The sequence below is a fragment of the Diadema antillarum genome, unplaced genomic scaffold, assembly GCF_040938485.1.
Source record: "Diadema antillarum isolate AM-2024a unplaced genomic scaffold, OU_Dant_1.0 seq00000589_RagTag, whole genome shotgun sequence".
In the NCBI taxonomy this organism is placed as follows: domain Eukaryota; kingdom Metazoa; phylum Echinodermata; class Echinoidea; order Diadematoida; family Diadematidae; genus Diadema; species Diadema antillarum.
In genome coordinates this window covers 885534-898468 of record NW_027271521.1, presented here as the reverse complement: position 1 = coordinate 898468, position 12935 = coordinate 885534, and the positions used below count along the sequence as shown (strand labels likewise).

General features: G+C 39.0%; 1 protein-coding gene across 1 annotated transcript in view; it reads left to right on the top strand.

The window, feature by feature from the left end:
• LOC139735643 (oxysterol-binding protein-related protein 1-like) overlaps positions 1–12935 on the top strand; it is a 78838-nt gene that overhangs the window by 51782 nt on the left and 14121 nt on the right. Inside the window, exons 15-16 of the mRNA XM_071646392.1 lie at positions 8424–8521; positions 9313–9489. Coding sequence (XP_071502493.1) covers positions 8424–8521; positions 9313–9489 — 275 coding nt within the window. The remainder of the gene's footprint in view (positions 1–8423; positions 8522–9312; positions 9490–12935) is intronic.

The window sequence follows — 12935 nt, the reverse complement described above, 5'->3', positions numbered from 1 at the left end:
ACTTGTCCAGAAGAGGCAATGTTGATGTATGAAGAAAATATCGCTGAAACACCATTATTTTTGCTTAGGAGCTTACTGACTTTGTCTCTTTATTCTGTTTTTTTTTTTCCGTTTTTTTTTTAAATTCCCATGAATGCATTGTGAGAAAAAGAAAGGTGACCCCACAACATTTTGTTCCGCATGCTCATATTTCAGTTGGTAGGTTTTAGTGCACAGGATCTTCAACAGATTCTTTGCAAAATCATCACTTAAATCCTCTGACTATCACTCAGAACTATACTGCACAAGAAGTAAGTGGTATGGCAGAGTAATGGTCTCTAGTGAGTTAAACTGTTATGGAACATGGTTCAGTCAAAGAGTACGAAGATATTCCACTCTGCTGAGTGCATTGCATATCATAGAAATGGTGATGGGGTGACAAAGCAGTTCTGAATAAATAATTAATTTAAAAACCTTTTCAAAACTGCTGTTGAGGACTCATTACAAGAAGAGGAGATTATGTACAGGCTTGCCTTAAAGGCATCTATGGGTGTCTGTCAGTGCCTGTGTGAGTGTGTATTTGAGAGTGTATTTGTGTGTTTGTTTTGTGTGTTTATGTTTGTGTTTGTGTTTGTGTGGGCCATGCCATTCCAATGACCAATGCTGTTCTTAGGAATGCATCACATTCAATCCATTCTTTGCCCAGCCAAACTGTCGGTAGTACCTGTTGCTTTCAGTTCACAGAGTATGGAAAGGTACAGGAGGAATAAATGACACAGTGACTGTAGGATTGAACATTCATCTTTCCTACTTGCTCATATCGTGCATTTATAATTGATATATCCATGATATCCACTCAAATAGCAAAAGCTCATTGTTCATCCAAGGTTGGCACTTCATAGCTGCCTATTCTTTAAATGCCCATTCAAGAGTCTGAAAAGGTAGTCATTTGGCTACAGAAGGCAATATCCTTTTCAAGGCTATAAAGTGTATGTCTAATTATGCACTCATATTTCTAGTACATTCTTAGTGATTTAAAAGCTTTTCCGTTTCTATCCAACTACATGCAAGCCATATTCTTCAAAATTGAAGACTCATAATATTCATTATACATCAGCATGATTTCTCACAGTCCTCCATGATTTTGATGAATTTCCTCAGGGAATATTGACTATTGTTGCCTCATTTTTGCATGGGAGAGCCCATTAGCCTTAGCCGCTGGGAGCGCATCCACAGAGAGAAGCGCTCATCTTAGCTCTGTTGATTGTTTAGGCACGGGTCTTGGGGGATGCCTTCTTAATGCGAGCGTAAACAATCTCCTCAGCCTTTCCCCGTCGCCCCCCTCTCTGCCCGGAGTGACTATGAGACGCAGACATGATGGATGACTTTTCTATGCATATTGAAAGAGGATCAGCTGTGGTGACGACGGTGAGAGAGAGAGAACGAGGGAAGGGAGGAAGAGGATATAGGTGACAGAGTGAGGCTGAGGAGCGGAAGAGTGAGTGGAGGAGAAGAGGCGAAGAGGAAAAGTAGAGCAGAGTTGAGGAGATGAGGAAAGGGGGAGAGGAGAGGAAAATATGAAAGTAAAAATGAAGAAAAGGGGAAAAGAAGAAGAAATGGAGAGAAAGGATTGAAAAGAAGAAGAAAGTAGAAAAGAAGAGAAGATATTAACGAGAGTAGAAAATGAGTGAGGGAAAGAGAAGGAAAGAATTGGAAAGAAGAAAAAAGTAGAAAAGGGGAAAAGAAGAATAAGGTAGAAAAATGAGTGAGAGGGATGAATAAGAAAGAACAAAGGAGAGGAAAGGAAGAAGAAAATAAAAGAGAAGAGATGGATAGAGGGAAGAGAGAAAAGTGAGAAAATGAAAAGAGGGGAGAGGGAATAAAGAAAGTAGAACAAGAGAGAGAGAAAAAGAGAATAAAAGATGAGAGGGAAAGAAGAAGGAAGAAGAGTTGAGAGGAGAGAGAAAGAAAAGAGAGTAGACAGGAATAGGAGAAGAGGGGAGACTTGAGAAGGAAAAGAAAGAAAAAATGAGGATGACTTTGGAGGCATACTGTGTCATTAAAATGTATACGGCCCACTGCGTGCGTCAGTGCGGTGCATTTACCTGATAGGAAAGAACACCGAGACATTCCTTTTATTATAGGCAGCTCGTAATGTCATACAGCTGGCAACAAGGATTGATTTCGCAACTTGATTGTTATTGAGTAATGCGAATGTGAGGATTGATATCTCCCAGTCGTTGATACAGTAGCAAGAATGCAGGTTCATTATCTCATACATACACCATTCGATCAAATGGCCATCTCATTTGAAATTGCCTTGGTGGACACCAAAGCCAAAATATCAATGTGGATTGAGTGAAAGCAGCAACATTAGTAGCAAACATCCGTGAAAAATTGAGGAAAATTGGACAATGGATTAAAAAATGATGAATTTTTAAAGTTTTGGTGCCATCATTGCTAGATATTAAAGAAGCCTCCTACAGTTCATAATGTCATTTTGGACAACAATATAAAGAAGATATGAGTATAATTCCACAAAACTTCATTTTTCATGAAAAGTACACATTCCATCAACTTGTTACGGATGTTAAGGGTTATATTCCCCCTGCTTTCTGAAAGAGGTATAAAAGTCAAATGCTCTGTCATTGTGCGAGAAAGCTTCAAATCTGTTGAATTTTCTGTATTTTCCTGATTTTGCTCAAACTTCACTGATATGTTCTGATAACATTTCTGCATGTAGATTCAATGTGCATAGATATTTGGGGTTCATTTTTCTTGAAAAGGGAGCAATCTGATTTCAAGTTTTGATAGAAAAAACACAAACAAACAGCAAATTAGCCTTGACTGCTTTTTCTATAGGTAGGAGCTTTGAAAGTGATGTGCTAGCGAAGTAGTACTTCATTATCTTCTAATGTACAAGTTTTCCTTTTTCTAGCAAGTACAGTCTCATCAAGTATTGAACATAAAAACAACAACCAAACAAACGAACAAACAGAAAATCCATTGTCATAGTCGGCGACAAAACAACATCAAGAACGACAAAAGATTTGCTGGCAGTGGTGCCATGTTTTGCAAGTGGCAGTCAGTGATGTATGAATGTTTTTTGTTGCAGTGAAGTACATGAGAGCAATGAGAGGCTATCATGTGTGATGATGGGTGCTTTATCAACTCACTTCTGGCACAGAATTAAGGTTTCCAAACAACTTTCAGGGAGATTTTGGCAGATGGTATTAAAGTGCAAAGCTTTTTCGATTTATATGGGGTTAGAAAACATGTTTCTGAAACGCCAAAGGAAGTGTGATTGCAAACATGTTTGAAACAGAAACACGTTTCTGTGGAGATGATCAATGCAAAGTCAGTTTTAAACGTGTTTAAAGCTTGGATCTGCCATTGCCAACCACTGCCAACTTCACATCTCCGCTCCTCAGGTCAAAGTATGCAATGGAGTTGCGCAGTGGCAAGACCTCCCACTTGACTCACTCTAGAGGTGATAATGCGACAACTTGAGAAACGCGACCTGAACTTTTAATAGGCATTTGCAAACTCTTTTTGATAGTGGGTATTAAAAGATGTTTCAAACATGGGAAAGATGATAAATGCAGCCTAAGTCTTACTTTTGCACAGTGACAAAGCTGAGAGAATTTAACATCCTTTCTGTAAAGAGGCATAAACTGCAATGATTTATTAGTGCAGTGTAGAGCTGTAGGCTTCCCTGATTCTACGGGAGGCTCCGTGAAAACTCTGATATCTCTTGATATCTTGACAAGATAATGGAGAAATCTTCCCAATTTGGGAATTACATTTGCCCATCGAGGTGCACGCATGAACACAAGTACAACCCGAGTTACCTTCACACAATTTTTAGAAACTGTGAATTTTTTAACATTGAAGATAAGGCCAAAAAAAAAAAAGGTTGTATCGGCATAACATGAGATTTTCAAACAGGGTCGGTCGGGCGGATTTTTTTATTTTTTTTATTTTTTATTTTTTTGCTACCTGCATTTTACGTGTAAAACTCGTGCTCAGCTCAGTAAACAGTTACAACTGCTGTACCAAATGTGCTGTGTTCATCTATTCTACAAATCATTTATGAGGCCGATATTACTGGAATTATACCCCTTCACAGAATTTAAAGATCTTGAAATCCCTATCCTGAATGTTTTCACTTCATATTTTACTATTTTGACTTAGATAAGATAGATGCAAATTGACCCATATGTACGATCTTTTCATCGCACACGGCGATCTCTATTACAGTCCCACATATACAGATCCATGTAAGTTCTCCACACAAGAAACCTATGGCAAAACTGTGCACAATACATCGCAATCTGAATGCTGAGTATACACTGAATAAATCTTGTTAGAGTACGCGTCCGTGTAGGAAACAGATGACGTACTGATCAAGCGAGGCTTATGCGAGGCGCTAGATCTCTCCCTCGTACATCCGATATCCCCAGAGCCGTTTCCACTTCCGGGTTTGTGCGATTGCGATCGCAATCAACAAGATATTTGATTTTGATAGCAAAAAAAATAATAAAAAACATGGGGTCGGCGGAATTTTTAGGGTCGCGCGAGTTACGCCAATACAACAATTTTTTTTTTTTGCCTAAGCTTGTAGATGCACATCCACACAACACCTTGTCTTTGAATCGATACGGCGAATTGATCGTTCACTGCACATTCAAAGTTAAAACATAAACCGTAGCATTCTATCACTTCTTGGCACCTCACAATTTCTTCAGAATTTATGTTCTTCTACACACATTTCAAAGATTTTCAGCAAGGAAGGAACGGAAAGACATGGGGCTAAGTTTGGAAATTTTTTTTACCATGTACTCATTTAACCAAAATGCCTACTCAATCTTCTGGTAAATATACAGTAACTCGCATTGGAAGTGCGTGTTCACTTTTTATTTCAATTAAGCGGAGTACCTGATTTTAAAAGCGGTACCTGTTTAAGCAGAGACTACTGTATTATGTAGATTGATTCAAATCAATGTCAGTAGGTCATTCTGTTGGGGCATGAAATGTAGATCCTGTCTTGGTCATGTGGCTTGAATGTCGTGCGGCTTGAATTTCGCATTTGTGCACAGAAAACAAATATAAATGCTAGAAAATGGTTTGTTCTTGAGGAAGTAGACTTCCTCCCACCTGGAGGATGTTTGCTATTAAACATTTTGATTAACCCGTTAGTAACTGAACCACCAGAAACCGCCCGTCTTATTACTCCCTAAAACGCCCCAAACTGCCCCATTTGTTTTTTTTTTTATAGTGTCATGCTTTACCATTTCTATTGTTTTCTTATAGAATAAATAATTATGTAATTCATAAGGGGTTAAAGGTCAACAAAAGTATGTCAGAATTACTTCTTTGACACACAATTCTCTTAGTAAAGTCTTAATAGGTTTTCTGATATACATAACTGAAAAATAAACATGCAGTGAGCTACAGTGTATTTTACATATTGGAAAATTATTGAAATTAGAGTGATATTGCTATACAACCTTCTGGGGAGCAATAAGCCATTATGTACAGAATCTTTAGTTGTTAAAGGGTTAATGGCATTCATGGAAGGTGCCCCCCCCCCCACTATTCTGATCATGATATACAATTGTACTTGCCTAGCTATGAATCACATTAATTGATGGTTTATCCTTTCATAATTTTGTTCTGCGTTACATCTGTCTAAAACATTAAGCATAGCATTTATGGAGGTTCTCTCTAAATGAATGGCTTGATCTTTATCCTTATTTTGATATAACTAGCAAAGTTTTGCCATTGCGGGAGAGGTAATCTTGACAGGATCTTGTGCTGCAAAACTATATAACCCTCCTAAGGCAGCATTTGAGCTTTGTATTCTCATTGCCCTGCAATCTTTTTTTTCTTTACCATCTACCCACACCTCGTCTTGCGATTCCAGCACAGAACGGATCATGGAAAGATGTTTGCCGTGAATAATAAATCCCTTTCCCCCGTGCATTCCAACAAAACTCCCACACTGTCATTAAGAATACTTGGTGTACAATACATGAATGAGTCTGGTACTCGCGACATTGCCGCAGAGCGAGGCTAATCCATGACCTCTGTGTAGGAACAAGCCTCCAGTAAAAACTCCCACGTCATTTACCCCTTCAGAACTACACTGATGTTGTACCAGCAGACAACTCCTTTCGGTGTGTGTGTGTGTGTCTGGGGAACATTGTCTTGAAACGAGACTAATCCTTGACCTGTAGAGCACCAACAAGTTTCCAAGTCAAACAATGAGTTGGCCCATCTGTCTTTTGTCCCCATAGTTTCCTTGACTGCATTTCCGCCCCCCCCCCCCCATATCCCTGTCCGTGGGTGTGTACCGCTCCAATAAAGTGGGTGCATGAATAGCGGTTTTAGCGGTGGACAAGCCCAGTGTTACATCACGACCTGAGGACACAATGGTGGGGCCGACACAATGGTGGGGCCTACACAACACGTGCACTGGGCTGTAGGGTTTACATTCAGGACCTTGCCAGACAGGGCCCCCGCACATAGTGGTACCGTAGTGCATGAAGCATGTAAGATCTGTTCTCGGTAAAGTCACCCGATTTGCATAAATTAAAAAAATTAGGTAAACCCCTTACCCCCCCCCCCCCCCATGCACGTACACATACACATAAAGACACAATGATAGTAAATTATAGAAATAACAAGAGACAGCAGCAGAAATTAACAGATGAAGGTAAATTTTTTTCCAGCAGTAAAGTTATACCTACTGTATATAAACACCTTTTGATATTAAACCTCTCTGCATCCACACAGATGGAACATAAGTAGGCTTTTACATATTTATCTTTTCTTTTCTTTTTCGGGGTGGGGGATATACACTAGGGTAAATCATATTGTACCTTTTTACTGAAATACAGCACTGCATAGTTACAGGTGAAACTGTCCCTATAGAGATTATTTAAAGCAATGCATCAACATGTATTTCGGTTACACAAGACATATTTCAGGGCTATTAGTCATCTGTAGTGTTTTTGTTGTTGTCTTTTCTTATCATCAGTGTGTGTGTGTGTGTGAGTGTGTTTATGCCTGTTGGTATGATTACACTGAAAAGAAGAAGAAAAAAACAAACAAACAATCGAGTGACTTTTATAATACCTAGATCAGTCCCTTCTAAGACTTTCTCATGTAAATAATCTTAATAACACAATTTATTGGACTTTTGAGTGTGTCAAAAGTGCAAAAGCTGATATCTGAAGGGCAAAAGGATAGTCGCTGTCCAAAGTCAAACAGTTCAAGTGCCATTGAGATACATATCCTGAATATAAAGGATTGGCTGTATCAGGGGACTTGGCGTAGAATGGTTTTACACTGTGTGACAGTACTCTATCCTGCTTCTCTGCGATCTCCCAAGCTTGTTCAAGTACAGATAGTGCATTTATCTGGTTTGATAGAGGGCAAATATTGTGATATCAAAGTTGAAAACAGCAGTTACATCACTGCGATATATGAATATATCAAAGTTGAAGACTGAAAGAAGAATGTCAAGTATTTATTTTGATCTTACAGACCTGTGTACAAGTATATGTGGCCAAGAACTGCATTGAGCCAGTACAATGTATGGTCATGGTTAATAATCAAAAACTGCTGGATTTCCAGATCCTCATGTCATTATGAATGAAAATGTTTTAGTTTTCTCTTTCCTAATGCTCTCTTTTCTTCTCTTTGTGCTTATCTCCCTCAGTTTCTTTCTTTGATTGATCCTACAACTGTATCTTGAAATTCTTTGTGATCCCCAACAGCATAGCAAAATATGTTGCTTCCTTACAATAAGGAATTCATAAAAAGATAGAAATAGTGTGTGTGTGTGTGCATGCATTTATCCCATGAAGCGCTTCAGATTACCCATGTCAAATGAAAGCGGACACCTATGCATTATGCTTTTGTAAAACACATTGTAGCCGGAGTTTTTGTCAAATCTGGCGTTACGTCTCTGAGATGCTGAATGTTCACATGTAAGCACTTCTTAAGCATCAACTGAACTGAACCAGATAATATTGCTGTGGAATCATATTTCAGTTCTTATGCAGTATTTCCCACAATGTATCCCTTCAGATTTTGCACATGATCACTGATGCAGGTGATTTAGTTTCAGCTTAACATGGAGCATTCCCCCAAGGCAGAAGTGTAAAATTATCACATACATACTGCGGCAAAAATGTGATATGTACAAACTGTATCTCCATCTTATTTGGAAGAATTAAAGCTGAAAAGAATTGCTCAGAAATCTGTCAATTTTAAAGATATACATGTTTTCATGTTTTGTTTGAAGTCTTTCATGAGATCATTAAATCAAAAGAAAAAATTAGAGTTTTTGTCTCTTTTTCTATTTGTTGATGCACATTGTTTTCTTCATGTTTTTAATATCAGGCTTTCTTTTGATTGTGATTTTTCACTTGCAGTTGGTTACGGCGTTTGTTGTGTCAGCATCAGCGTCAAATGTAGATAGATTTGGCAAGCCCTTCAACCCACTGCTAGGAGAAACATATGAATTACAAAGGTGAGATACTGCTCTATGTCAATTTTTTTCTCTCATTGCTTTTCACATAAAATGCAAAGGTCACCTTCACTTGTTCTCATATCACTAATGGGACATGATTGACCCTTTTCAATCTATGCATGCAATGAACTCGTGCTCAAATTTTGTGTCAGATATTCAGAATTTTAAAGGTAATAACTCACTGTATGCCCTTCTTGTAGTCTCTTGAGAAGTTTTTGTTTTAAAAGAAAAGGAAGAAATTAGAATGGCAGTTATGATAGATGAGTTCAGATGTGGCTTATTTGCTAAGAGAACCCTCTTTAAAATTGTAGCAGAGCATACCTATGGTTAATCATTGTAGCACAGTCTACTAGTTTTCTGTTGTAGATTGCTTCCTATTAAAACATGTTTATTATATTGTCAATGTCTGTATCTATTGCGTCTATAATGTGTATTCATCGTTGCGAATTCTGTCCAAGCATGTTGATATATTGATCTACACAGTAGGTATGTTCCTCTAGATATCTCTATGTGCATAAGACTCTGTTGCCATACCACTGGTATGACATGACATGCATTATATTGGACACAGTGTGTGTATTATGGCTTGGCCATTATTCTCTTTATTTGTAGGAACCCCCCTCTACTTGTGCTGTGCAATTTCCATTTATCTATCTATGCATTAATTGTTGCATCATCTTGTGATTAATCTGACGGTATACTTGCTCTCTGATGATACATCAGAGTCAATTCTTTTTACCCATTCACCCATTGCTCATTTTAATTTCGTGCAATTCTAATGTGGTCTACAGGGATGACATTGACACGAGGATACTGCTTGAGCAGGTCTCGCACCACCCACCGGTCAGTGCCTTCCACGCCACCTCACCCCACTTTGAGTTCCACGGGGCCGTCCACCCCAAGCTGAAGTTCTGGGGCAAGAGCATGGAGGTGCAACCGAAAGGCGTGGTCACAATCAAACTTCCAAAGTAAGTTGGGCAGCCACCGGTGTTGGCCGCCTGATTCCCCCCTCCCCCTCACCCATGTACCATATACTTAGCCACGCTCCACCCATAACTATGTGGGGGACCTGCATCTATTTTGTAAACTCCACCCACGACTACTTTGCAAGGTCTACCTTTAACTCTGTACAAAACTCCACGTGTAGCTTCTTTGCAAACTCCTCCTAGAACTCCTTCTGCATGTACCCTGTAAACTCCTCCTGAAACTGCTCTGCAAACTCGTCCCGTAACTGCTCTTTAAACTCCTCCCACAACTCCTCCGTGAACTCCTCTTACAACTACTTTGCAAACTCCTCCCACTACTACTCTGCAAACTCCTCCCACCACTTTAAACTCCCTCATCTACTGTACAAACTCCTCCCACAATTACTTTGCCAACTCCTCCCACAACTGCAGGTTTGCCATCAGAGGAAGTTGCCTTATGTTGATACAAATTTTTCAGGCCCTTACCAGATCACAATGATCAGAGTGTCCAATGTTCACTGAAGCCTGGGGCTTGTGGGAAAATGCATTCCTCTCACTCCTCGTAATATTGGGCCATGATTTCATAGATTTTTTTACCAGTTGTATCTGAAGCCAGCAGTATCATAGCTACGTATCTGTGATTCCATGAGGACTGAGATAGAAAGTGCAACAAACTTTATGGGAAAGGAACGATGGCAACAACTTAAGGCTGTATTCTTATTTGGTACTGTGTGAAGTGACCAAGAGCTATGAAGTCCATTTCCTGTGTGTAGCAGGAAACTTGTGCTAAGTTGGAGAAGGGATGTGAAATAATTTTGACAGGTGTAAAAAATCGGCAAATGGTCTGGAAAGAAGATTATCTATCTTGTAAAGTCGTCTTCATTTTGTTGAAGGGATTGCCTGCTGCATAATCCTTTATGTGCTGTGATTGCCGATTGGCACAGAAAACTCCATAGCATTGTACAAGCTGTCCAAAGTCCCTGGCACAGAAAGGGTCATGTGAATCAAGACAAAACTAAATGAAGTAAAACTTAAAGGTAGGGGATACCTTTTACAGACCTCCCAAAATGCAGCAAAACATTAAATATGAACCTCAGGGGACTTGCTTAGGCCACTGCTAAGAAATTTGGAAGTCAACAGTTATCTAAAATTTGAATAATGCACAAAACTCAACTACTCAGTAGTTCTGTGTGTCAGCCACACTTAAGCCTTTTTGTTGCATTCTTCTGTATTTGTGATCTATGAACACAAATCTAAAAGTACAAGAGCTGATGTAATAACATATAGAGTGTGTGGTAAGAATGTATATAGAAATGTTTGTAAGTGTTGATGAACTTTCTTCACAAAATATACATGATGGACACACATGCAGTACATGGGTCTGCAAAGGTAGCCTAGTAATGTACTGGAATTTACGGTGAGCCCCGAAAACAATTCAATTCAAAATCTAACCGTCAAAAAATGTACTAAATGTTACCTTCCACTTTCAATACTTTATGGGAGTTTCTAAAATGATATTCTCTTCAACATACCACTGTATTTATACAACTCTTCATTTAAGGCGTGCAAATGGGATTCCCTACCTTTAAGCGCGGTGTTCACTTCACTCAGGTGTATGAAGAGATCTCCAGACACGTGGTTTCCTCCAAGATGTCCTTAACATGCCCTGCAAAAACAGAAAATCTCCTACCAGTATCTTTGAGCAAGTCTTGTGCAGTATTTAGACTTCTTATTGGGCTTTTATTGAGTGTGACAACGGTTTCAGAACTAGTCGTAACTGAAGCATTAAAAAAGTGTAATTGTCATGTCATTTTTTCCAATTCATTTCAAGTGGGGCTGTTTTTAAAGGTACCTGTCCAATTTCATCAAATGTAGGATTATTCAATTTTTTTCTGTGAAGCTCAACTTTTTATTGTTTTTATTTATTCATATATCACCATATATGTTTTATTTATCATATCTTTTCTAATGATGATTTACATGAATACACTGCAGCTTAATAGTTGGCAACACATATATCCAATCCTCACACCATTCAAACTGTCTCCAGAATGTATGTGTACTGTAGGCGGAGTCCAGGATGGTCCAATGATGTGTACAGGTGTAAATCCTATTTTGTGCCCATTTGTTGTTGTTTGAATCAAAAAGTCTCAAGCCTTTCTTCCTCCCACATTGAACTCTATATCATAGAGGGTGCAAATAAAGTTGACTGGCATGCTTGTGAGGCCAACTACACTTTAAAGGGGAACTCCAAATGATTTTCATAATTTCACATCATGTAGTAGCCCTACATAAACTGATAGTGCCATGTATAGATGTGTGGAATTCATTGTGGTCCTTGAGCCGATAAACCAATACTCTTAAAAACCTCAAACAATTCTTTTTTTTAATACACTGAACAAGTATGATGATGTAGGAGACTCACATATATTCCAATGTTATACAAGTGTAATTCTATTGCAATACCACTTGCCTATCAACTTCACCTGTGTAGAATTCATGCATGCTTTCGTCTTTTATTCTGCTTCCTTGAGCCCCCTTCTCATGCATTCTCATGGTGAAGCTGCCATATCATTGTGATCTGTTACAAATTTTGAAAACATTCTTATTCCTCATCCAAATCGCCATAAATTCTGAAACTCTGTACCCAATATAACCAATTTGTAGTTGTGCAAACGCAAAAATCTGAATATCACCCGGCGTTCGCCTTTAAGGTTGCAAATAGGCTGTCTACCCCTCAAACCAGGTTGACTGGCATACCTATGAGGTTGACTACCCTTTAGAGTTCTTTCCCTCTTCTGTTTTTATGTCACACACCATCCGCTATCGTGTCTCGACGCAGTGCTTTCTGTTGGCACAGCTCGCTGCTGTGCTATTGGCTGCTGAGTAGAATATGCTGGTACCGTTCTTTAATAGTCGTTCCGTCTGGCTTTGTCACATCTGTCTGTGCTGCCTGAGATATAGATCTCCCCCATTAAAATCCGGACCTTCTTTTTGACGCGCATTGCTTATACTGGGTTGCAACTTGCTGGTAGCTTCACAGGCTTTAGACGTGAGAGCTGTCCTAAATTTTTGCTGTCATGACATTGTTATGTCTGAATTTAGCTTCGTTTAATTTTATGAAGGAAGAAGGAAAAAGATAGAGATTTGTCAGCAATCATATTCTTATTGAAACTGATAGACAAATTGCCTTGAACATCAACGTAAATACGCTCCAAATTAATCAGTGTTAAGTAGAAGCCATCTTGATAAAAGAAATCATGGGCATACATACTCGGGCAGGATTCAAACCTACGACCTCCCGATCGCCAGACAGGCAGGCAATTAGTCAATTAGTTGCGATATCAAAAACAATGCGACGCTAGAATTATCCATATATTCCTACCTTCCTGTAAAAGATTGATTAATGGAGGGTCTCCAGTGCTACAAAGTCACCCAATTTTGCGGGA